At 40.3% G+C, this 25,404-nt stretch overlaps 2 protein-coding genes and 1 long non-coding RNA gene across 4 annotated transcripts in view; 1 reads left to right on the top strand and 2 right to left on the bottom strand.

Annotated features, from left to right (window-relative positions):
• The window catches only part of COL15A1 (collagen type XV alpha 1 chain), a 122,437-nt gene extending 109,485 nt beyond the window's left edge, over window positions 1-12,952 (top strand). Inside the window, exons 35-43 of one of the 2 annotated variants that reach the window (XM_030265622.4) lie at window positions 985-1,095; window positions 2,430-2,574; window positions 5,971-6,035; window positions 7,024-7,152; window positions 7,319-7,378; window positions 8,542-8,601; window positions 9,497-9,682; window positions 10,651-10,766; window positions 11,101-12,952. In XM_030265622.4, coding sequence (XP_030121482.2) covers window positions 985-1,095; window positions 2,430-2,574; window positions 5,971-6,035; window positions 7,024-7,152; window positions 7,319-7,378; window positions 8,542-8,601; window positions 9,497-9,682; window positions 10,651-10,766; window positions 11,101-11,317 — 1,089 coding nt within the window. In that variant the 3' untranslated portion in view covers window positions 11,318-12,952. The remainder of the gene's footprint in view (window positions 1-984; window positions 1,096-2,429; window positions 2,575-5,970; window positions 6,036-7,023; window positions 7,153-7,318; window positions 7,379-8,541; window positions 8,602-9,496; window positions 9,683-10,650; window positions 10,767-11,100) is intronic. The other variant, XM_030265624.4, reaches the window with a different exon arrangement.
• The window catches only part of RBFA (ribosome binding factor A), a 399,231-nt gene that overhangs the window by 206,576 nt on the left and 167,251 nt on the right, over window positions 1-25,404 (bottom strand). The gene's annotated exons all lie outside the window — the stretch shown is intronic.
• Window positions 12,999-25,279, bottom strand: LOC140682341 (uncharacterized). Its single transcript, XR_012053959.1, has 3 exons — window positions 25,146-25,279; window positions 14,629-14,720; window positions 12,999-13,134 (listed from the first exon to the last, which is right to left on the bottom strand). It is a non-coding gene; the product is annotated as an uncharacterized lncRNA (long non-coding RNA).

The raw sequence follows: 25,404 nt of genomic DNA, 5'->3' as shown, positions 1-25,404 counted from the left end.
CCCATGAATGTGGCAAAGCCAATAGGATTTCTTTGACCTTACAGTGTAATGTCTGTAGCTGTACAGATTTAGCTGCCAATAACTCATTTTTTTATCTAGTCATTCCACTCCCCAAAATGGCCTGGAATAAAGAAACTTTTTGCATCATGTTTACTGGGAATCTACAAAAACTAAAAGTCAGAGGAGGAACTATAAATAGCCATGTCCTCTGGCTGTCTGCAGATATCTGCCATTCTGGCTTTGCCCTTTGCCTCTTCTATCCACAGGTTTATTTCTCAGAAACATGAAAAAGTCAACCAAAACAAAAAAATTGAAGGGGTAAAAAAAACAGGCAGAAAAAAATAATGTGAGGAGGAATGTATAAATGCTGTGGCTCATCTTGCACAGAGACGTAATAATGTAGTAATTAAATGCTGCTTACCTATTGCTCGGTTTCCCAAACTGATGATCAGCCATGCAGAACAGAAGACATACTGTTTCAAGTGTTTGCAATTTTGCGTAGGGTCTCTTCTGTTATCCCTGTACACACTCCTACCCTCCTCTGCTCACTTTGTTACATACTTTCAAATATCTGTCCATTCAATGTCAGCCTTGCTTTGGTTTTTCCTTGGTGAAGGAGGAAAGCACAAAGCCAGGCTTTTATGCTTTCTCCAACTCTCTCTTCACCTCCAGCTGCAGCAGTGAACAAGGTTTTGCTGGATGGAATAGCAGGAAATAGCAACAGAGGCAGTTTCTCTGCCTCCATCAAACCCCACCTCCCCTAGCCCTTGCCCTGAGTGAGCCTTGCAGCCTCAGTAGAGAAAGCGTTCCTTTTCATCCCATATCACAGAAGAAGAAGAAAGTTATGTTTAAAACATTTCAAGCAGGTGCTTTCCTTTACCTTTTCCTTTATAAACTCAGAGATTTCATGTAAATTTAAAAGTTCAGTGCATTGTGCTCTGGTCTCACTTCAGCTCAACATTTTAAAATACATTTTCTTCAAAGGGTGAAAAAGGAGACAATGGAGTCACCGGTGTAAAAGGAGAAAAAGGAGAACCAAATGGAGGGTTTTTTCTGACAGGACCTCCTGGACCACCTGGAAGACCAGGATTAATTGTAAGTCATGCAGGTTGTGGAATGGGAATATTTATGACTACCCATTTAGAATTAATTTAGAAGGCACTAAAAAGAGACAAACATCAGGATTGCTAGGAACTATACAAAAATTTACATGCTAAGCATTAAGTGAATAGGAGAAAATTGCATTAAGAGTAAACACAAACACTTCATGTTGTGCGTAGAATTACTTTGCTATGAAATACTGACATAATGTTGTGCTCAGCTGTCTCATATAGCTACACCAGTATCTAGAGCATGCTACTAACAGCATTACAAATCAAAGCAGCATGTATAATTTGTGACACTACTACTTATACCCCCATAAATACCAAAATAGGCCATATAAAGTTAGTCAGAAGCTGATTTGAAAATTACTGGCCATCTAAATAGTTAATCCTGTTTTCCTAGTAATCAAAAAAATATGACTGAAAAGACCAGTGTGTAGCCATCTGGACCATTTCTATAAAATTCAGCCTGTCTACTGTCTACCTTTTAATTTTATCTTCTGGCAATTGTCACCACAGCTGCTTTGGAATAAAATGCACCAGTTCTTTGGAAACTAGTTTATCCCTGGGATCTGGCAACAAATACATTAATTGCATTCCTCTATTGCCATATCTGTGTCAAGAATCATGAATGAGTGGGCCACAGCTGAGGATGAAGTGTTAGGTTAGCAAGACCATCTTTAAAAGTCCCCCTGGTTCTATTCCACATTGCTGAGAACTGCCTCCCTGTTCTACTGAGCTGTCCTTGTCCTGGGTCCAATGTGTTCCATGTCTGCAGATTGGTGTGAGCACAGGAGCAGAAGTCCTCCTCACTCAGGCTGAGGACTCACTGCTGAACTGGAAATGAAGGGAGTTGAGTGTTTTTATTCTGCAAGTCTGGAAGCTGGAGAGGTTAAAGGCTAACATTTGATCACAGGAGGGAGAAGATAGCACTCATCATGAGGTGTACACCTTGCACAGACACACTTTACATTAAAGTTTTCCACAAACTCTCTGAGCCCATCAAAGCAAGCAGTCTCAGCGTGAGCAGAGTAGAGATCCAGGACTTTGAGAGCACTGTTGAGAGTTTTGCAGGTATCACCTGCTTGGGGATACATATGAGAATTTTCAGAAAGCTTTCTGAATTTAAATCCTTGACTTTATTTCGATATGTGGTTAAAATTTTCATTTTCCATTATACCCATGCTTCCTTAGAGAAAATTACATACAGACTCACGTCTAAATGGCTGTGTAGTGGCAGGCACCTGGTAAATGTTGCCACCAGAGATGATGGCCCTGCAGCAGTGAAATCAATACATTCAAGGACATTATTTTCATCACTGACAGGGACCAAAAGGGGACTCAGTCGTTGGACCCAGAGGACCTCCAGGATTACCTGGCCTACCTGGCTTACCAGGTTATGGAAAAATTGGACCTCCTGGCCCACCTGGCCCACCTGGACCACCAGGCCCCCCTGCAATATATGGCTCAGGTGAGCTTTTCAGTGCATATGCAAGTGTACAGCTACATGCCCACAAGCCACACATGACCAATTTTTCACACCTGGCAGGTTGTCCCACCTGCCCATCCTCTCTGCATACCTGAATCAGGTTGTTCCCTGCTCTCCTCCTGCCCTCCACCAATTTCTCCTAGGTGAGGAGTTGGAACTGAGAGCACAAAAGGGACCATTTCTCTGCAGACAGTTTTCACTGACTAGTGCCATGGACGTGCTGTTGCATGAAGGATCTTGCTGTGGTTGTGGCTGGGAGGAAATCTATTTAGTAGAGATAGGTTACCTTGACAGCTTTGAAAAATCCATCAAATTGATCAGCTGGAAAAATCTGGGACAAAACACTCTTCTTGTGGGGAATAGAATTAAATCCAGCTGGTGGCCAACATAGGGGGGTTTTCCCTGGGCTCAATATTGAGTCCAGACCTATCAAATATCAATTATCTGTTCAGGGGATCAAATGTACACTTTAGTGAGTTTGTCCCCAAATTGGGCGGGAAGTTTCTACAGATGGGTCTGGACAGTTTGAACCAATGGGCCAAGGTCAACTCTGTGAGGGTCAGTAAGGCCAAGTGCCAAGTGCATTTGCATTTGTGTCACAACAACCCCATGCAGAGTGGCTGGAAAGCTGCCCAGCAGAAAAGGACCTGAGGGTGCTGGTTGGCTGTTGTTGAACAGGAGCCAGCAGTGCCCAAGTGGCCAAGAAGACCAATGGCAACCTGGCCTGTGTGAGCAATAATGTGGTCAGCAGGACCAGGGCAGTGATTGTCCCACTGTACTCAGCAGTGGTGAGGCCACACCTCAAATTCTGTGCTCAGTTTTGAGCCCCTCATGACAAGAATGCAGCACATTGAGGTGCTGGAGAAGGGAGTCAAGCTGGGGAAGGGTCTGGAGCACAAGTCCTGTGAGGAGCAGCTGAGGCAGCTGGGGTATTTAGCCTGGAGCAAAGGAGGCTCAGGGGTGACCTTATCACTCTCCACAAATGCCTGAAAGGTGGGTGTAGTCAGGAGGGGCAGTATCTTCTCCCAGATTACAAGCAACAGGACAAGAGGAAATGGCCCCAAGTTGTACCAGGGGAGGTTTAAATTGGATATTAGGAAATTTTTTTTCACCTAAAGGATTGCCACTGGGACAGGCTGCCCAGGGAAGTGGTTGAGTCACCATCTCTGGAAGTGTAACTATGGGACAGGTAACTTAGAGACATGTGTTAGTAGCAGACTTCGCAGTTCTGGGTGCTGCCGGTGGAGGTGATGATCTTAAGGGTCTTTTACAGCCCTCTTTAGTGCTTCTCTAATTTTCTGGTGAAAAGTCAGTACTCACAGTAGAGTTTAGGTCTAGAATCAGACTTCTGGAGAACTGGTTCTGAAAACTACTTTCTATGCAAATGTTGAATAGAAATGAAACTTCAGATTGCTTACTTTGCCTCTAATGGTTTTCAACTTATGAGTTAGAAAAGAAGCAAAAGGTGCCACAATTAGTTGCATCAAGAGAGGTGACATAAAAGGGAGTATGTAGTTAGAAATTAGGTGTCAGAGTTCAAGACATTTATGCTTTTGACTCCTTTTGGGACACAGGTTTCCTAGTGACAAGCCTCATACTGTTAATGTCCAGCCCTGGCTTATGGTGGATGGGGTCCTGGGCTCCTCTGACATTACTTGATAGGTATGCCTGAGAAAATGACCGATTCCCCTGTCTAGGATCTGTGACCAACATGGGAATCCAGCCAGGTAAAACCAGAGCAGGGCATTCCTTAATCTCAGCTGAAGATAGTGTACTAATAGAAAGGGAGACATTACCTGAATAGAGATGCTGTAACAGAGATCTGTTCTTCCTAAGGTTTTGACAGGTCTAGCAAATACAGATCTCCATTCCTGAGAACAAACAATTAGCCTGTTTTTCCACAACACCTGTGCTTCCAGTATGCTAATTTGATGTATCTCTCTTCAATTTGTTCTCTCCGGGTATTTATTTCTTGAACCTGGTCAGTCTCGTTTACACAGCAGGTGAGACTTCTGATCTGTCATCCAGTCAATATTTTAATTTAGTGCCTATCAGAAGTGTTCATCCTCTGAATAATATTTGAGAAAGAAAAAATCCTTAATATGTTCAACATTGGAACATAGGCTGTATGTGAATCAGTCCTTGACCATCAAGATACAGACAGATCTGCAGCATCCATCAAGCACATAAAGGTCTTCAGGCCTTTTCCTGTGTAATTTAGATTAAGTACTTCTGGATATTAGCTAAGAGACCCAGTTAGACAAAACAAATCACTATTAGTATTCCATCCCTATATTTTCATTTATGCTCTCTGCCATTAGTCTTCATCATCCTCCTACACATTTTCCTCTTTGCTTTGTAAAAGGGTTCTTTAGGCAGCTCACATTTTACAGATGTTTTTCCCTATCTTCGAGGTTCAGTTATCTCTTTTAAAGCTATTACTATGTGTAATTATGGAGTTCACATACTGTAGTACGGAGTTCACATACACAATATGGGGAAAGAGGAATAGCTTATCTGAAGGTAAATAGCTATAAACACTTCTGAGAGCTGACCTCCTTCCCCTGCCATTGGCATGAAGGACCTGCTCTAGAGTATCCTTGCAAATGCCTCAGTGCATAGACTCTTCTTGCAAAAGGTGATCTCGAGGCTCTTCTGGGTTTCACAAAACTAACCAAACAAGGTCCTTGTGTAGAAGCTCCTTACAAACAGCTTTGAAGTTCCATCATCATGACATGCATTTGCAGAAAATGCATGCTTTTAGTCTTCCATATCTTTGAATCTTTCCTGCTTAAAAGAAAGAAGTTTTTACTCCAGAAAAGAGCTTAAGATGAAGAAATTATCTTTTGGAGTATAGACAGATACTAGGTACCAGGCAGTGTGGACTGCGGTCTTATTAGTCCAAGTTCATACCCCTGAAGAATTCTTTTTTGTAACACAAGCTGAGCTTAAATACATGAATATTCCATCTAAGAAAAAGTAAATTTTTGTTTTCTTTTAGAGCAAAAGATGTTATGACTCCCTCAAAGCTTATATGGGCAGGAGCAAAAAGTTCTTCCTCTTCCAGGTGCACTAGCTAACAGAACACAATTCTGGTAAATTTAAGTGGGTTGTGTTCTTCATTTGCAGTTCCTACAACAAATTGCGATCTATTGGCCTTAACCTCCCAAAAAAACCAGAGAAAACACTGTTCCATCATTGCTTCTAAAAAATCCTTAGAATGTATTTTCTGTAGTTGACTTGATCTGTTAAGGACATGACTATGGCTATTTAGAACTTCCACTGCTCCTGGACACCATCACTAAGTCCTTTTTTTGTGTCACTCACATTCTCTCTCAAAAAAGATGATCTTCAGCATGTATTGTATGCTTATTTTAGCAGCTGCAATGCCTGGGCCACCAGGTCCTCCTGGAGAGCCAGGGTCACCTGCCACCAGGAATCTGGTAAGAGAGCAAAATAAGGAAGTTTACTGTAGAAAATTTTCTTCAAAACTTTTGGTGGTCACTGGTAGCACTGAAGGAGGAGTGAAAGTTCCACCCTATGTTTTTATTTATGTTTTATAAACCACATAATTTTAAGATGCAAACTGTAGATTTCCCTGGCAATTCTAAAAATCATTATGCCAGATAATACATGTAAACTTGTTTCTTTTTCTTATAATATGAAATTAATCAAAATTGGATCTAAGATATCCATGAAGAAAAAAAAGCTAAAGCAGAACTCTCAGTAGTTTCTAAATTAATAAGTCATAGTTTCTGTAAAAAGAACAAAATTCTCAAATAAAGAAACAAATAAATAATACTACCAAAAAAAGCCTGAGAAAACCAGCCCCAAAAGCCCTACTCAAGCTAACAGAGGGCATTCATTGCAATTCTTAGGGGAGAAAAAAATGTTTAAGGACTGGTACCCCAAGACAGAAGACTGTAGTTGCAGGCTGGGAGCTACTGTCTCAGACAGAAGGTCTGAGCTTACTTAGGTCAAAACTAAGATTAAAAAAAATATATACAAATCTATAGTAGAGTCTTCATTATTTATAAAGCATTCATATGCCTTCTGACAATGAAGTAATGGGGGGAAAAAAAGTGAAAGAAATTGCATTTTCCTGAAATTTCCCAGTTTTAAACTACGGCAGTTCTCTTCTGAACTCTGCCATTTTCACCCAGAATGCTAAATTGTAGGAGTGCAACAATCTTCACTCGACAAAATTTGTACAAAATTGCTGTCGTTCTACTACAATCCACAGAATGATGATGCTGGTATGCCAAAGTAGCAAGATATTCGTATTACTTTATGGACTAAATTACATAAAACTGACTTTATGATCATCTCCTGCAGAAGAAGCCTTGATATTTATATATACAAATGAGATTATTTAACTTGCAGCGTGTTTTGTGTGTATGATGAAGTATGTTTCATTTTCCTATTTGACAGGTTACGACATTCCAAAACATTGAGGGTATGTTGGAAAAAGTTCATTATGTAGCAGAAGGTACACTAATCTATCTGAGGGAAACCAGCGAGGTTTTTATCCGTGTTCAGAAAGGATGGAGAAAATTGCAGGTACTATTGCACTACACCCTAATCTTTTCCAACTCCCTTCCTCACAATGAAGATGAGGGAGATATTTTTACAGAGGGAGAGAAGTGTGGGTGCAAAGACTCCTTTTTTTGAATTCAGAAGCTCCTGGTGATATGTTTTTGTTCTACTCTCCTTTCTGTTTTTTCAGCTTGGTGAGCTAATTCCTATCCCTGCTGACAGCCTTCCTCCTCCCGCCATATCAAGCCATGTAAGTACAAAATACTGGACCATGAAAAACTGAGTCTAGATGTATGATACTCTTGACAGAAGTTGTATGCAGAATGGGATTTTCCACCAAGATTTGTCAGTTCAAAATAAGCATCCTACCACTACATATGCTTGCAGATTGATTTGCTTGGACAGTCATCTCTTTCCAGTATCTTCTGAGATTCCAAACACTAAAGAGACAAAGCAACATTAACAAAAAGTAGAATAAAGTAAGCTGCCCACAAAAAAATCCCCCCCCCAAAAAAAAAAAACCAACAAAAAACCCCAAAATAAAAGAAATAAGAAAAAAAACCAAACAAAAGAAAAACCAAACAAAAACCCACAAACCCACAGAATTCTGTTTCATAAGCCTGGAATGAGTCATATCAAGCCCTGATCCCCTTCAAGGAAGGTCAGAAAAGGGTTTCTGAAAAATAGATTTTCTTTGAAAGGTTATAGTCCTGTATTCAGTGTACCATAATCATCACCTGGACGTAGCTTACCCTGCAGTGTGCAGAGGGTGTTCTTTAAAGCCTCAATTATTAGTTTGGGCCTGACCCCATTCTGCAAGTTTTTGTATCAATTTGCATGTGAACATGCTGTCTGTCCCAAAAAACTGTGGGAGGATGAAAGCCAAGAAATGACAGAGGGAGTAGAGAAGGGTGTTTTGATGTTAATTGATCTGCTGAGAAAATGAAAGGGCAAGAGAGTGCTAGGAAGGAGCAGTAAGAAGGAAAATGGCCAGAAACAAATAAAAAAGGTTAAAGTAGGTCAGGGAGAAATTCATCCAGCACACTGGAAAAATGTCTAGACCTCAAGTTATAAGACATTTTCTGCAGCCTCCAGTTGACACCACCTGAGTGTCCCATCTGCTCCACCTGGTAGCTTGTTACTCATACTTGCCATAACTAGAGAAGAGAACTTTGCTGCTCCTGAAACAATTAACAGGGTTGAGAAGTGTTTCCACCCATTACATTTTCTGTTTTCACATCCTCCTTACCCTTTCAGTTTTGATTTTCCTCAACCGCTCTTCTGCTCCTACCAAGAGCAGGCTGCTTTCATGCAGAACTCCAAGTGTTATTAAATTTTTATTTAAAAAAATACTGAGTGTGTATTAATTCTGTGTATTTAACATAATTTTTTTTGCTTGTGTTCAAATAACAGGGAATTCAGTCTATTCCAGCATTGAGACCAATATCAAATATGAAGAATGGAAAACCAGCAGTAAGTATGAGATACATATTGCAGCTGCAGAGCCATGCTTTGTAATGTGACAGTTTGCATCTTTAGGGACAGTTGTGATATTTGCTCTTCAAACTCAGAGATTTTACTTCAGAAATTTACAAATACACTTCTTTAACTTACTCAGACATCTCAAACTCAATTTGAAATGTTCCCTCCAGATCTATTTTCGTCATCCCAGCCCCTTTCCCATCTCAAACGGAAAAACAATTCCTGACTGAGTTAGGAATACCTCTTCACTTAGTGATTGTACCTGGATTACAGAGTAACTTCAAAACTAACAATAGTACTACAAATTATTAAAATATTTGTTAAAATATTTTCAGTCTTGGAAGTGCTGTTTGGCTTAGATGGACACTTTAGAACTTAAACCTTTATTTAAAAGTCTTTAAAATATTTAAAGAAAGAAAGCAAGGTAACTGACATACCTAAAATTGAAACAAAAAAAAAAAAAAAAGGAAGAATGTGGATTAGTTCTTGCATCTGTGCTGCTTGAATTAAGCATGCTACTTCTTCTATTTTTAAATGGTACCTAGTCACTTCTTGCTACTTTTTTCCAAGTTTGCAGGATTTGTGATTTTGTGAGTGTGAAAAGTCCACGACTTCCAATTGATAATATTAGCTGCTTCTAAAAGATTTTTATTTCTAGGGGTATATAATCTTCATGGTTCCTTTAACATAGAAAGATAAATTGATATTTCTGCTAAGGGTCTCATGGCTCTGAGAAATGTAATGTTATGGCAACAAATAACTTTCATACCTGTTATGAAGGGTATGTGTTCTGTGCTGTCAGGAGCACTGTTTTGTTTCCAAGATGTATCTTCCCTGCGTCATAAACTTTTTTTAAATGGTGCCCTTTCTTCTTTTCTTCTTCCAGTTGCATTTGGTGGCTTTGAACTTCCCATTGTCTGGTGACATGCGAGCAGATTTTCAGTGTTTTCAGCAGGCCCAGCTTGCTGGTTTGACATCCACCTACAGAGCCTTCCTCTCATCACACTTGCAAGATCTGGCCACAGTTGTCAGAAAAGCAGACCGACACAATTTGCCAGTAGTCAATCTTCAGGTAAAAATGGGTACTTGTGCTTTTTTTTTTAGGATAGGCCATAGGTTCCCCAAAAATCTTGGAAAATAGCAAAAACACTAAGTTTCAGCCCAAACTGCATTTTATAAAGAAGCAGCTTTCCTTCATATTTCACAGCCAGATTCAAGAAACAAAGAAGTAGTGATGAAGTTATTATGTTCTACCTTTTAGTGTGATCATAGGATTAAATGCCTATTTTTCTCATTTTGAATAAAAATGCAAATTCTGTGCTTAGGAATGATATTGGATATACCCCAATGGAGCAGAGAAGAGAGTCTAGAGCATGAGTCATTTTGTGGTCTCACATAAACAGACACACTCTAAAACTGAGGAAAACAAACCATGTCTTTGTAGCATTGGCTGGCTCCCAGGACAGGCGGCCAAAGAAACCTACAGGAATAACACATGATGCTTAAAACATGTTGAATGGATGCTACTCTAAAGTGCAAACACAGAGCCTTGAGAGAAATTTGTGAAGACAATATTGTTTCAACCTTGACTGGAAAAACTCAAAAGCAATTTGAGAGGAAGCCAAATGCAAAAGTTTTGCCCTGAATGTTTGCAACACTTTTCACAAAACTGTGAACCTTAACAGAAGTTCCAGTACAATTTATGTCTATATTTTCTCTACAGCTACAGTAGTTATAAGCAATTTTTCAAACAATGCCTTAGGAGGAAAAAGACAGGGGATGCTCAAGCTGAATTTTTGGAGTGACAACAGAACAGAGAGACAATTGTGAGGTAAAAGCATGGACCAGACAGCTATTTGCATAGAGTTGACAGACAAGTTTGTTCAGGAACATTATGCAGAAACTGGTGTGAAAGATGAAATCACAAGTGTCGTTAAATGCAGATAAAATTTTCAATTTTCAGATAAGTCTATGAAGGTAGACTTGGGATTTGGTGTAATTTAGGTATTTGTTTGTAAAAGTGGCTTTGAAATTTAACAGGGAGAAACCCTTTTCAGTAACTGGGAATCTATATTTGATGGAAATGGTGGACAATTCAACATTCATGTTCCAATATACTCCTTTGATGGCAGGAATGTCATGACTGATTCATCTTGGTGAGTTGACATTACCATTTATATGTTACATGTAAGGGAGTTTTTTTCTACTTTTACTAGATAGTAAAAGAAATAGTAGCAGTATCTTGGGCTACTAGACGTGTGATAAAAATTTCTCACTTTCTTTATCCCATTTTTCTTTCCCTTTTCTGCTAGTCTAGAAATGGCATATCAGATTTTGTTCTCCTTTCTTTCTCTCCTTTCTGTCTTCATCTTTACCTAACTATTCTTTGCTTCGAGCACAAGGAATGCAGATCACCACACATGCAGATGTGCAGTTGAATAAAGCAAAAGAGACTTTTCCAGTAAATAACTATTTAACATTACCTTTCAGGCCTCAAAAAATAATATGGCACGGTTCAACTGCAAATGGGATCCGACTGGTTAGCAACTACTGTGAAGCCTGGCACACAGCTGATATGGGAGCTATGGGACAAGCATCGCCTCTGAACACAGGGAAACTTCTTGACCAGAAAGTATATAGCTGTAATAATCAGTTTATTGTTCTCTGTATTGAAAACAGTTTTGTATCTGATCCCCAAGGAAAATAATTCACCTGCTGCACATAGGAATATTCCATTTGATGACAGAAAAAGCTGACACTGAAATTTCATTTGTAACGATGTAAATATTTTAATTTTTGTAATTGCACATTTCAGAAAAGAAATAGCCAAAGAAAACATACCTCAACACAAACCACATTCCAGTTAGGTGGAACATCCAGTCCACACGACTGGCTTAAAGCCCTTACTTCCCCTTGAACCCCAGCGCTTTGAAACTTGCCAGCAGTTAACTCATGTTCTGCTTGAGCTGGAGGTCACCTAAGGGCACGAGCCAAGTGTGGTGAGGAAGATCCAGTAGCCTGCCTCATAAGCAGTGTGACTCGGCAAGGCTGCTGCTTCACAGCTGAGAAACTGCATGCTCCATGCTCTCCTTTTCACTTGTGTAGATTTTTGGATACCCAAGGCACCATTCATATATACTCATATATTCAGTGAATACTGGGAGGCTGTTTTGCCTTATAGAGCTCACATTTGCAAAACAAAGCTTTAAGACCAAATGTACTCACCTCCTCTGAGTTTGGGTGGAAGCCAAGTACCTGACTCCTGTAAGCTTGTATGGATCTCAGCCTGGTGCTTACACAGAAATATTGCAGCTCCCACATCTTATTTCAGCTTTTCTCTTTGCAGATTCTAGGTAAAAAACTTTATTCAGGAGGAGTAAATTTTATATTGACAAAATCTGATCTTTATTTTGGTGCTATTGTTACCAGGAAACCTGAAAGCAATGTTAATAGAAAACACCCTGTTTAACTGGTAGAACTGAACAAAACAAATGCAGACAAATGAACCATCTGACCTTTATTTATTTCATTACATATTAGAGGAGGTCATTTCCTTTTGTGTCAGACTGATGAATGAAATATGTCTCTCATGGTTTCTTTAAAATAGGTTCTACACATTGTTATCTCACTAAGTTATATGTAAAGTGATTTTCCTTTTTGTGAATTTATCCTTCTGGCATTCACTTAATTAAAGAATTGTTAATATGAAATAACTGAAACAATTATAGGAATGATCAAGAAATGGTCACTAACAGTATCACCATAATATCTGAAGTCTTTTCCCGATATATTTGTCTACTGCGTACTTTAAACAACATATTTACTTATGTTTTATCAGGCAGTGACTATGGAGGTCAAACTCCACATTATAATTTTTTTCAAGATTTTAACAAGAATCTGTGTTGGAAATACATGTTCATTTGTTGACAAATAGAGTTCTAAATAACTAGACAGTTATAAATTACACTTACAATACTAAAATGATATAATTATGCAACTAAATATTTTAAAATGCAGCTTTATTTTTCCAATTGATTATAAAAACTTATTTCCCAGGGTCAGCTGAATGATATCTTCATTTTTTTGTGGAAAAGCAAAAAATGTAAATTACTCCACTATTACAACATGGTAATAAGGCAAAAGCCATTTGTATTACATTTAAAATGTGTGCATAACAATTCACTATACTCATTTATAGTCGCCTTTCCTAAAATATTGAGCCATTCTTGTACCAAATTCCTCCAGTTCACAGAGCTGGAAGAGTTGTTTATGTACAGCAGAGTTTTGCTCTGAGTCACAGAAAGATCAAGGGGGGAAAATAAAGTGCTTTTACCTGCTTCAAGCAGGAGCCATGTACTTTTAATCCTTTACAGGCCAGTGGGGTCTCTGATTGCAGCCACTCATCCACATCAGTCCCCGCACTTCCTCTCCTGAGCTTGAGCAGCACTCGAGAAGCTGGCTGTCCCTTTGCCTGGAATTGCAGTGACAAGAGGTAGCAGAGGCATGGGATCACACAGAAGAACTCTGTGAAGGTGGATAAGAGAAAACTAATAAAAACACACAGGTTTTAGAAGATACTGAGCTAAAGTTGGGTCCAGCAAAATGCATCCAGAGATCTTTGTGCCAGTCCTTCCACAGAGCTAACCTATCCCTGTATCCTGAACAGAACTTAGCAAGGGAACTGAAACGGTTAAGTACCATCAATAATTTGCTAAAAAACTCTCCATGTTGGCTTCCTACTTCTAAGACTAATCTGCAGGCTACAGCAATTTACTGCACACCATTTAACTGAATACAGAGCATGAGCTGTGCACCACCTGGGCTGCTGTGGTGCTGAATTCACAGGTTTGCTCACCTGCCAACAATATACCTTTACCAGAGAATGGCATGGGAGGCCTGTTAGAAAGATGATGTTTCCTTTGGGGAAAACAACAACAACCCATACTTTTTTTCAAAACCAGTGATGTTTTTTAGATTCCCTAGTATAATTGAAAAGAAAAAATAATATTCATTCAGGGTATGACAGAGAAAAAAATTAGCCTGGTACTTAAGAATAAATTAGCTTGCTCTATCAAGGGAGAGTACTTTTTTCAGCACAGTTCCAATACAAAGGTCAGCTGCACCTGAGGAAGAATGTCTGCTAATTCAGGTAAGAAACTGTGTATTAGGCAAAGTAATCACCAAGAGACCACTAGAGCAAGAACTGAAAACAGTAACTGCACAAAAAAAAAATCAATGTAGCAGTCCAAATTGTACTGAATTGTGAATAGCCCCCATATCCTGATCTGGCCCACTGGTTCTGTTAGCAGTAAGTAATCAGCAGGTCTTTTGCCCTTCTCAGTTCAGGGATCTTTTCTCTGTGCAATCACAAACCATGTCATGTTTCCATCTCTCAGTAGTGCGCTGCTCTGCCCAGAAGAACTGCAGCGAGAGGAGCAGTTTCTCCTCCCATTGCTGTTATAATCTAGCCAAACCTGTCAGTTTCTGCAGTGCAGCATATACATCTCAAGTGACTGAAAATTAACACAACTTGTTTTGGTGTAACCAAAGATTGCCAGCCTTGCTTCTGAGCTGTGCAGTGAAAGAAGAATGAGTGACTTGCAGTACATCCTGCCTGGAAGATTCCACAGTTCCTCCTCTTTGACATTGAGATTTAGGTATTACTTCTGCATTAATGTGAGCAAGTCTTGTTTTCACTCCAGTACTATCTTGAAGAAGAGAACAACAGTAGCTGCCCCCTTCTAGATGGAGATCTACTTAATTACTTTGATGCTTTAACCTGAACCTGGCCTCTCTTTTTTAACCAGTCAGAGGGCTGCTATTTGCTGCATCTTAAAAGGCCTATTCTGCACCTTCATGAAATTTCCACTGTTACCAGTTATTCTAAAATTTTCCCCATCATATTCCCTTCCACTGTATCCATATTAAAAAAAAAACCACAAAAACAAAACACCATAACTCCACCATGTTCTACTCCTAATGTTCCTAATTAAAGGCTCTATGTACACACAGCCTAACCTGGAGTTGCACCCAGAGTGGATGTTTCAGCTCCAGCAGTAGCAGACTTTGCATAGGGAAGAGGGAACACAAAGTCAGAACATCTCTTCATCCTGTGTGGGCAAGAGAGTAATGAAATTACAGACAGCACAGGCTGTGGGAATTTCTACATTGTGCCAGCTTCCCTGAGGTAGAGTTCATTTTCTTCACAGTAGCTGGTGTGACACTGTGTTTTGGCTGTATGCTGACAACGGTGCTGTTAACACAGAGATGTTTTCGTTCTTGCTGATCAGGGCTTAGACAGAGCCAAGGCCTTTTCTGCCTCTCACCAGTGAGGCAGCTGGGAGTGCACAAGAAGTTGAGAGTAGGTGCCAGCACAGCTCACCACAGGGATATTCTATATCAGATGGTGTCACGCTTAGCATGTAAAATGGGGGGGAAAGCAGGAAGGGGGAACAATTCCAGAGATGTCATTTGTCATCCTATGTCACCATTCCACCATTCCATTCCAGCCCTGCTCTCCTGAGTATGGTTTAACAATGCCCACACATCAGAGAAGTTAATTAATTCCTTTTTTTTGTTTGCTTGTGTGTGTGGTTTTTGTTTTATCTACCAAACCCAACCCCACGAGTTTTCTCATCTTTCGCTTCTCTCCCCTATGCCACCCTGAGGGAAGTAAGTGAGCAGCTGTGTGAGGCTGAGTTGCCACTCAGGGTTAAGCCACAACATACATACTAAATCAATTCAGCATCACACCCTAGTGTTGATCGGAGGTGACTTATAACCTTCCCTCAGCCTGTCTCAGGGATACTAGTAATGCTTCAACAGAAAAGGGGGTGACAGCCCTGTTGGACCTTACAAGAAATACCTAAGATCACATTCAAATTCAAGCCAGGATGATGATGATAACATTGCCTCTGCAAGAAAGATAAATTTTGTATTGAGCACTTTAAATATGTTCACTATTGGGAATACATTATCTCCCCACTGAGTTAGATGGGTTGGTTTTAACATCCGAAAAATTACTTGGCAGTATTTAGCTTTGCTCTACAGTTATATATTTTCACGTTGCAGGACTCAATGTTTCAACTGCGGCTAGACTCATCCCTAAGGCTAACACTGTACTAGAAAATTATCACAGTCAAGGCAGAGCTATTAGCAGAAATATCACATCTGACTGACAGTCAAACTGTTCCCTGACACCATTCCAGTCAGTGCCATTTGTAACCCTTCCAGCCACTTCTTTAAGGGATGATTTGCAGGGACAGCAAGTGCCAAGAGCTACTCTTGGAGGCAGTCTGAAAGAGACACCCTATTTTGGAATAGAAAGATTTAATTGTACTCACAGGTGCTTAAGCGTTATGCTTGGTCTCAGGGCTGACTGGAGTCCTTATACCACTGAAAGCCTGTATAGGGACTGTAGGACATGCGTCCTGACATACGTCCGATTGCCCACAGAACTACATCGATTCATGTTTTTTTGCCAAATTTAATAATACACATTCCTCCTGCAAACGTTCTCCATTGATGTAAACCCCGGTCCAGACTGTGTTCATTCGGGGCACCCCCTAAAGCCATCATTGTTCTACACAAACATGCTCAAGCGGTATACAGATATATTGTGCCATTCCATTATGCTCACCTCTTTCAACACAGGTGAGTAGATTGGTTAGAGCATAGATTGACTGTTCACAGAGCTGGGATGTTTCAAAAACCTGAGAATTAAAGGCTACTGGTACAGTCATCCTGGTACAGCTGATAACTACTACCATGATGCTTTCAATAACAAACAGGGCAACAAAAGACATTTGTTTATGTGCTTTACCCCAGCTGGTGGATCAGCCATCAGGTTTGTGTGCACAGCCTGCCTGTTAGGTCTACTGAACAGCTTCCCATTCTAGGGTCAGCAGCATCCTCTCAGTGACTTTTCAGAGTCTGGAGGTGTGCTTAGGTTCACCTGAGACACAAAACATTACTTCCTGGAATCATCCCAACACCCTTTCAGCCAGCCTACAAGAAGCCTCCCTGATACTTTGAAATGTGAGACTGCATCCCTTGATCCTACACCATATTAGAGTAGAGTGAGTGGTGTGTTTGAACACTTGTGTTGACTAAATTCTTATTGTAATGTTGACCAAAACCAAGCCCAAAGTCATATTACATTTCCTTTTTTTCAGCTGAGTGAATTGAGAATTGTTCATCAGCTTCATCAAAGCAATTTCCAGTTTGTTGATCCCATTATTTTGAAGTCCAAGTTTCCTTCCAAGAAGGTATAACTCAGTGGGCTCTGAGCCTTCACAAGTCCCTGGGTTGGGGAAGTCCCTAGGGTACATCTGTGAGCAGGTTATTTCAGAAGTATTCACTATTGTATTTCATTGCCATTGGTTCTGCCTACAGAGTAAGAAACTGACTTGCTCTCAGCAGCTTTTTCCCACACTATTACTTGGCAAAGTTTCTCTATCATTATAGCAAAGCTGTTCTTAAATCACAAATTTAACTTGGACATTTTCTGTTCTCAATCTCAAACATCCAGGATTTGGAGGTAGTCTATATCAGGAAGACACAGAAATTTTGACATCATACACTTAAAAGCCAAGGTCTTTTAAAGATATCCTGAGACTGTTTGCCTCTTTTGCTGAGATATCCAGAGCCAAAACCAATATACAGAAGCTAATTGACTCAAGAGTTTGGAAGAGCACACTAAAATTTGCTATGGCAAAGATGATCTAAGTAATTAAAACATATACCACTGACACAGCTTAAGTTTGCGGGGGTGTTATTTAAAAGGGATTTCATCATGCAGAACTCCCATCTCAATCTTAATTTTCACCCAAATAAAATTACAGAAATTTAAAAGAGCAGACATAGGACTGCTATTTGTGCAAAGGCTTAAAATCCAGCCAAAACTGATGTGGTGTATTAATCCACCTGAATCAGAAATGGACATACAGTTATTCAAAAGTTTAAAAAAAATACTTATTAAAAGCCAGAATTCATTGACATTCATAGTCAAATGTTTATTCACTATTTCTCTCCTCGCTTTACTGTAGTTTGATATGTCTTATAATAGTAGAATAATTTAGATTGGAAATGGTCTTAGAAGGTCATCTAATCCAACTTCCTGTTAACTTCAAAGCTTGATCTTCTCAAATTGCAGGCAAACAAACTGAAGGTGCAGCAGTGTGCTCAGATGTCTACACCTCGATCTTAAGAAGGCAAGAAGTCAGTATTATGTGCCATGATTCTTTTCTGTTAGGTCAGGAAAGTGTCCAGCTGATGGATAAAGGTAACTGCCACCAAACTCAGAATAAATTCGTGGCTGGGCCTCTTAAAATTTATCTCCTGATGGAAAATCTCTGTTCTGACAAAGAAAAGGTTGTGGGAGACAAGCAAGATGAGTTAGCAGCATCTAACCTAATCACCTCCTAATGTGCATACTTTTTTTTTTTTTTTTTAAAGAAAGTCAACTCTCCCAGCCTAGCTATTGATGATAAATCAGAGGACACTGCAAACCTTGCAAACACATTAGCAAAGTCCTGTTCTCAATTAAGTGCTATATAATGACAGGTAATAAGCTACTCATTCCATCAAAGTTACTGAATCACAATATCTTTCTTTAAAAAAACCCAATTGCTCATAACCAGGAGAAAAGCTCAAGGAAACAGATGAATAATCTAGAGGAGGTATCAAAATAGTCACAGCTGTGTTCTGTTGTACTGGCACACTCAGTAAGACATCGGGTGGGAAGAGAGTAGGGTAAGACAAGTCAAAAGGAGTGGGGTAGAGTAACAATAATATTCTGAAGTGCTGGTGAACCCTATGAATGAGAAGCTAGAAGGAGATATAGAATTATCAGCTCTGTATAGCAGAGTTTAGCTATAATAGGTTCTATTAAAGCAAATCTGAAGGCAGTAAACAACATTGGCTACAGTCAGAGCTATAAAAGGGAGAGTGAACTAGGAGGAGGTGGTTGTGAAGGGCAGCCCAATTGAATCTGATAGATGTCAAATGTCGGAGTCCAGAGCATCCCTCTGGCTGCCCTGGATGACTCGAGCCCCTGGCAAAGAGCCCAGGAACCTTAGTAGCAAATGAAAAACACCTGTGGATTCTATTTTAACCCATGGGAGAGGCTACCGACCTTATATGAGGAATTACAAGCAAAAAGGGTTTGAATGATGTAATAAGGAAATTGACACAGGGAAGAAAAGTAGAATTTTGGGATTTTTTAGAATGAAATTCAGGGGTACAAGATGGAGGAATCTGGGCGTGCCCTAGCTTCTTCTTCCTTCTTCTTGTCCTCCGTGTCTCGGTGTGATGGTGACACTTTTCTATTGGTTTAGGATAGGGACACCTTGTCCAACGTAGATTTTAGGTATTGGTACAGGAATTGTAAACACAGTGCACGTAATTTTGGGTATATAATGTGGGAGCGGCATGGGGCGGGAAGGAGACTGCCATGGCTTCTGTGCTAGCTGGACCTCGGCAGGTCAGAGAGAAACTATTATAGATTAAGAAAAATAAACAACCTTGAAAACTCGGCTTCACAAATTCCAGACCTCTTCTTCAGTGGCCAGGCTAGGGAAAAAGGACTTTCACACTGTTGGGGTCTTGCCCAGTGACCCCGACAGTCAAACACAGTGATGAAAAGGATTTCTGTATCCATGTCCAAGATTCATGGTCCTCTAATTTCTCCTTGTCCACAGGTAAGACATCCATGGGCAACTGTGCTGCCATTGACACTTCAGGCTATTAAAGAGCAAGAATATTTCTGTAGTTCATGAATAGGAATCCAGAGCTGTTGAAGTAGCTCCAGTAGGAAAGAGTAGTACTCCAAATATCCTTAGTTTGCTAATATCTGTGAGCATAAATTACTTGGGCACTAAACCCGTATTTTCCACTAGAATAATGTGTCAAAATATAACAGCTCCCAGGAATACTTCTGCAGGAATACCCTGATTCTATATTGAGTCTATTAACTACGTGGAGAGATTGAAGTTTAGGCAACTCTGTTTCAAAATGTTCTGTTAATTTTTAAGTAAATCTCTCTACATTGTGCCGAGAACTTAAGCACTCAACTGTAAAAAAGTGCTAAGACTTTAGCTGCTTACATCTAAATTAAGTTGCTTCTAAACTACTGAAACCTATTTTAATCAAAGGTTGGTCAAGATAAGAAGTAGAGCAGTGACTTTTGTTCTTACAAAATTAAAGCCTGCTTCAAAGTCAGTTCTAGTTCATAAGAAAGAGAAGAATAGGATAACAACCCACTACTCCACTACTGCTGGGAAATATGTTAGTGTTCTTCATTATTATCAATAAAGTCCAGGGGCAGCTGTGACTGTCCCTTTCAAGCCAACTTGGAACCATACAGAGAAGTTAACTATAGGACAAAGTTAAAACATTACAGAACAGGACAGGAACCTGATGAGACCTAATTATTCCTTTACAGTTTTTTATTGCAATGTTCAAATACACACTGCATTTCAGACTCAAGTGGTCTATGGCAGTTTCCTTTTCCCAGGGTTTCTTCCTAGTTTTGCTCACAGGAAAGCAATAGCCAGAGAATTAGGATTACTCATCAAGGCATGACTAAGGCATGGTGTGTCCCAAGAGAAAGGATGATCTCATGTTTGCGGCAACAGAACAGTACCCAAAGGAATGCAATTCTGTCCCTGATTTGCTCATGGAGGAAAAGCTCCACATAAATGGGTCCATTTTAGAGTAGGTGCCAGATAGTGTGGAGTAGAACAACATGCACTATCAGGCTAAAATAGACTAAAGACAGTTCAACAAGCCGCAAACACACATTGTTATGTCAGCCTTTTTACTTCTGGCAACCACTGCCTAAGCTACCCCAGTCTTCCTAGTCACACTGCTGTGTTTAGCAGCATGTCTTGGACTATAAGCATCTTCCGTACTTTCAGCATAAATCAGATCTTACAGATCTCTCTGTAAGGAGACTTACAGTCAACACTGCTCTCTTTGAATAGACCGTACCTGATTTCAAGTGAAGCTGCATCAAGACACATGTAATAAACAAGCTTGGCAGCTGATGGACTCTACAAGCTAGAATGAAACACCAAGTTTAAGAGGTTTCATTCTTGTCACTGAGATCTGCTTAAAGAACTTAGGACACTATGCCATGTCCACAAATCCGTCTACATTATCTGTGAGATAAGGTGGGTGTTAGCTGCAGGGATCAAGCAGCTGCGTCCCGATGTGGTGCATTGCTGGGCTGCCCAGCTCATAAGTCTGGGATATAAAGTGTTCCACAGTGAATTAAAAGCAGAAAGGGCTTCATACATCTTAAATTGTAACTGGCCTTCAGTTAAAGGAGATAATTAACTGGGTGTTCAATAACTAAGATCTCACAGTATTTAGTTCTGGAAACATTGATGAGTCAAATCAGGCAATGTTTGTAAAGGTTATGAAATGAGTAGTTCTGAGTGTTTTATAAAGCAATGACTTCAAAAAAGTGATTCCTTTTGCTTGTCTCTGATTTAGAAAGATCACAGGCCTTTGTGAAACTTTCTGGTTTGTGTACATCCAGAAACTGCACACTAATAAACACTTTGATACTTTCTGTCCCAGTTTGAGTAAAACTGTTTGCAAAAAGCAATGGCTAGGTGGGGAGAGCAATGTTGGGTTTTTTTCAATAACTTACTCTATTTTGGTAAATGTTACACATTCAGTGCTTTTCCTCTTGCTAAGTTCTTTGGTCAAAGTAATTTGTAATTATCATGATGCACTGAGTAGTTCTTCCAAACAAACAAATGTAACATTTAGCTACTTACCATGGATACAAAACTGTAAAAATTTAGTTTTTGCAGCACCTTAATTTTTATTGCTTTAGGACTAATTGTGCATACACTGTTTGTGAGAGAAAGATTATTTATTACCCTGATATAGTACCTTCTAAACCAAAAGACAAATAAAACTTTTAGTCATCACCATTAATACTATTTCCTTTCACAATTCCATATATTTTTACTTTAAGACCTAAGGGAAAAAATATTTATTGGTGCCCATTTTTGGAACTAAATCAGAATATTCATATTATAAATCTTTATCAAAGAATAACCTATAGAACAAATTGGTTTGTATAATTGTCTCTCTATCCACTTGCTCCTTTCCAAAATGTCTTTTGTTTCAATGCCCTACATAGTTTCTTTCTTTGTGGAGTACAGAGTTCCAGTAGTACAGACTTCCATTTGAAGCATTCATGCAGTTGCAATTATTTTGTTTTCCATCTTCCAGAAGAGAAAATAAACCCATAAGAAGTGTTCATACACTGACAATAATTCTTGCAGAAAATAAAAGCAGCCCTAGGTAAAGATTAATTATTTCATTCTCTCTCCCTGTGGGTGCTGCACATGTGTATGACTGTCACATTCTGGTACAGAAGAAAGAAATTAATCAGTGTTTAAATTGTAGATATTCCCTATGTAATAACCTGATTTACTCAGTCTAAAAAGCAAGGATTTTTCATATCTATCCAACCAATCGGATGATTTAAACAAATCTCATAAATACAGATAGTTCGGTTTTTCTGTGTTATCTTGCTTTGTGTTCTACCTTGCATTAAAAAAATTATTACTTTTGTTGCATATTTCTATAATTGGAATATAATTATGTTATAAAATCATTCATTTATTAGAAAAATGAGGCTAGGAAAAATGGGGGGTTTGCCTGTTCTTTTAAATTTATGTCCAACTGAAGACATTATTTCCATCCTCAGTAAACACTGAGGATTGCAGTTCGTAAGAAGTGTTTTTAAGCGTTCCTTTACAGGAAATACTGAAAAATTATATTTAATTCATCCAGTTAAAATGTCATAACCATACAATGGTCATGTATTGTTTTCTATTGAACTTGGCAGATTTGTACTATGAAATAGTTTTTTCATGCTTTGGCAGGAAAAGGCCAAGCAATTATTGCAATTTTGAAGAATCTGTGATCATAGAACAGTTATTTTCTTCTTAAACAAAATGTCACTTTACAGAAAAGCATATCTTGAAACTGTTTCACTGATTGTGTCATTGTCTGACTTAGCCCCACTTGACTAACTAGCATGTTTAGAGGATGAAAATCATAAGATGCAAGCATCAAGATGCCCTCACTACCTTTGGACTGGCATTCAATTTGTTTGCAGACATAGGGAGGAACCAATGACTTAAATATTTTCAGGCCATCATTTTTATTTTGTCATTTTTATTTAACTGCTCCATTTTTATAGCAAAAACAAAGGTAATTTTGTTGTTACCAAACAGGGCATGTGACATGAATTACTTTGCATCTCAACCAGTGAATCCAAGTACCTCTCCTACAGCCCCACTAAAGATGCGAGGTATTGCCCAGATGAGCAAAGCTCCTGCTGCACCAAAAGCAGTTATGAAGCTCATAAGAAGGAAGGGGAAGACCTAAATATTGGAAAAGGGGAACTTACAGCAGAAGTAACAGAGGAAGAAAGATGATGGAAAAACACCAGGATGAATCTTACAGTGATAAGGGGGAGCTAACAGGGGAAGGTACCAACAAGAACAAGACCCAAATGTCTACCAGAGCCCATTGAATATCAAGAGTCTGTATCATAATCAGAAGTTCTTAGACCCCGCCTTAATCAAGAGCAGAAGAGGCAGTCCTAAGAACCTGGACATGTGGAAGCATAGCAAGAAAAGGGGAGATTCTGGACCATGCAGAACCCATTTTGGTAGCTATGCTTCTGTCCACGTTTACTTTGGCTTTTACATCTAACATACATAAGAGCAGAGAGAGGTACCCAGGCATCAGGATAGGGGATGACATAATTTCAGGTTTTTCTTCTGTAGTGGTCTTTACCTCATGAGTGATATGGAAGAAGAGTGAGGCCTGGCAAAAAAAAATTTCATTTGTAGTTGGCACTGTTGGACCTGAATCCATTTTAGCTGGTGAGTTGATACCAGCAAGTTATTAATTTATTTTAATTTTTCTGTGTCTGTCAGCCAAATGTCACTCAGTATGTTAATTCAAAATGTTCCACATAGAACTGAACTTGGAGCCCTGAAAATAAATCCTTCAGCATGCTCTGCTTACTGCTCTATGTCTTCCTTCAGAGATATAGTCTGTGACCCATCCCTAAACCCAGGAGATCTGCAATGGGGAAATGAATAGTAGATTTTTTCCCCTGAGCATAATTTTCTTAATTTATAGTTTCAATGCTCAATATGAATTTAAAAGATGTCTCGGGATTTGAGAAATTTAGCTGAGTGCTTCAGTGTTTCTTTCTGATGCTAATACATTTAGTTGAGGATTAGCCCTCTACAATTTTCTATGTATGGATAACTAAGAACATGTTTGCCTGGTGTTGTCAGCTTCAGTAGTTCATTACAGCATGAATCTATATCAAATCCAGACATTTGGTTCAACATCTGACATGAAGTGCATGTCATTAAAATGTTATTTTGTGAGAGAAAATATAACTTGGATATGTTTATGCATGACACTGATCATTGTTCAGAGAGAAATGGAAAGAGAATTAATTAATAAATATTTACCTCTGAACTATGACATTATCAAGATTCTTATCCAGGTGAAGTGTACTGTAGGAGAAACAAGACTTTTTTATAAAAGCAGAGTTGGCTGAACAACTGCTAGTAAAACAGAGGCAGCAGATCAGTGTGCCATGACAGTGAATGTGGCCCTGGGGAGTGGGAAGTGTGCTGTCCTGAGCACTGCGAGCTGGGGAGGCACCATTTGGCAAAGACAGGGCACAGGGCTTGCAAGAGCAACTGCAAGTAATGTGGAAAAACATCTGTGATCTTTGTGACTTGGCCTGTGACGGGAGGGTCACACTCCATGCAAAACAAGGAACAAAGGGAGTATAAAGACATATGCTGAGAGATTCTGAACTGATTCAGGGTCTGGACACAACAGTCAGATATTTGAGCTGCGGGGGGGTGGGGGGGGGGGGGATTCCCAGAACAATCAGGTAACTGCTGGGAGCATCGTTACCTGATGCAAGAGGGAAGAAGAGAGCCTCTTCCTGCTCTGCCACCCATGCAAAGCTAATAAAGTGGTGGATAGAAGTAGCAATCTCAGTCACGGTCATTTTCCTCACGAGGTACATCCTAGTTGCCCCAGGTTTTAAGATTCAAGGTGTACCTCAGACGGGTATTTGGACTGCACAAGTCTGCGATTCCCAGTTAACTCCTGAAGTTACGTGCAGACTGTGCAATAAGCTGCAGCTACACCTGTCTCCTGGCACCGCTCTTCCCCCGCAGGGGGACAAAGCCTGTGAGCTCAGCGCTGAGGCTGCCGCTGCCGCGGGAGGGAAAACCCTCCGCTCCGGGACGGCGGAGCGGCCGCAGGGCTGGCCGCGGGAGCGCCGTGCCTCGGGGAAGGAGCGGGAGCTGCCCCTGTGCTGCGGCCACGCCGCGACCGCCCCGGGCTCCGCACGCTCCGCCTGCCCACTCGCAGCGCCTCCCAAGAGGAGCAATTGCTCCGCTCCCGCTCCTTTCCTTCTCTCCGGAGGCAACTCGAGGGCTGCCCACAGGCCCCCGCACCTGCCTTCCATCGGAGCCGATGTTCCCGGGACTCCGCAGCGCAGCGTTGCCAGCGCTCCTTCCTCGCTGCTGGCAGAGCCTCAGCCGCTAGCCCGAGCGCTCTCGCAGCACCCGGACGCAGGGAAGCTCCAAGCCCACTCGAGCCCCTTCGGGAGCCGCATCGAGGGGACAGAGCGGCCGCTCTCCCGCCGGGCCAACCCCGGCCTGGCCCCGCCGGGAGAGGGTGCCACCGCCCCGCCCCGCAGCCGCGCAGGTCGCG

The sequence above is a fragment of the Taeniopygia guttata genome, chromosome 2 (genome assembly GCF_048771995.1).
Source record: "Taeniopygia guttata chromosome 2, bTaeGut7.mat, whole genome shotgun sequence".
Classification (NCBI taxonomy): Eukaryota; Metazoa; Chordata; class Aves; order Passeriformes; family Estrildidae; genus Taeniopygia; species Taeniopygia guttata.
The sequence above is the reverse complement of the archived record's forward strand: the minus strand, read 5'-3'. Positions and strand labels throughout refer to the sequence as shown.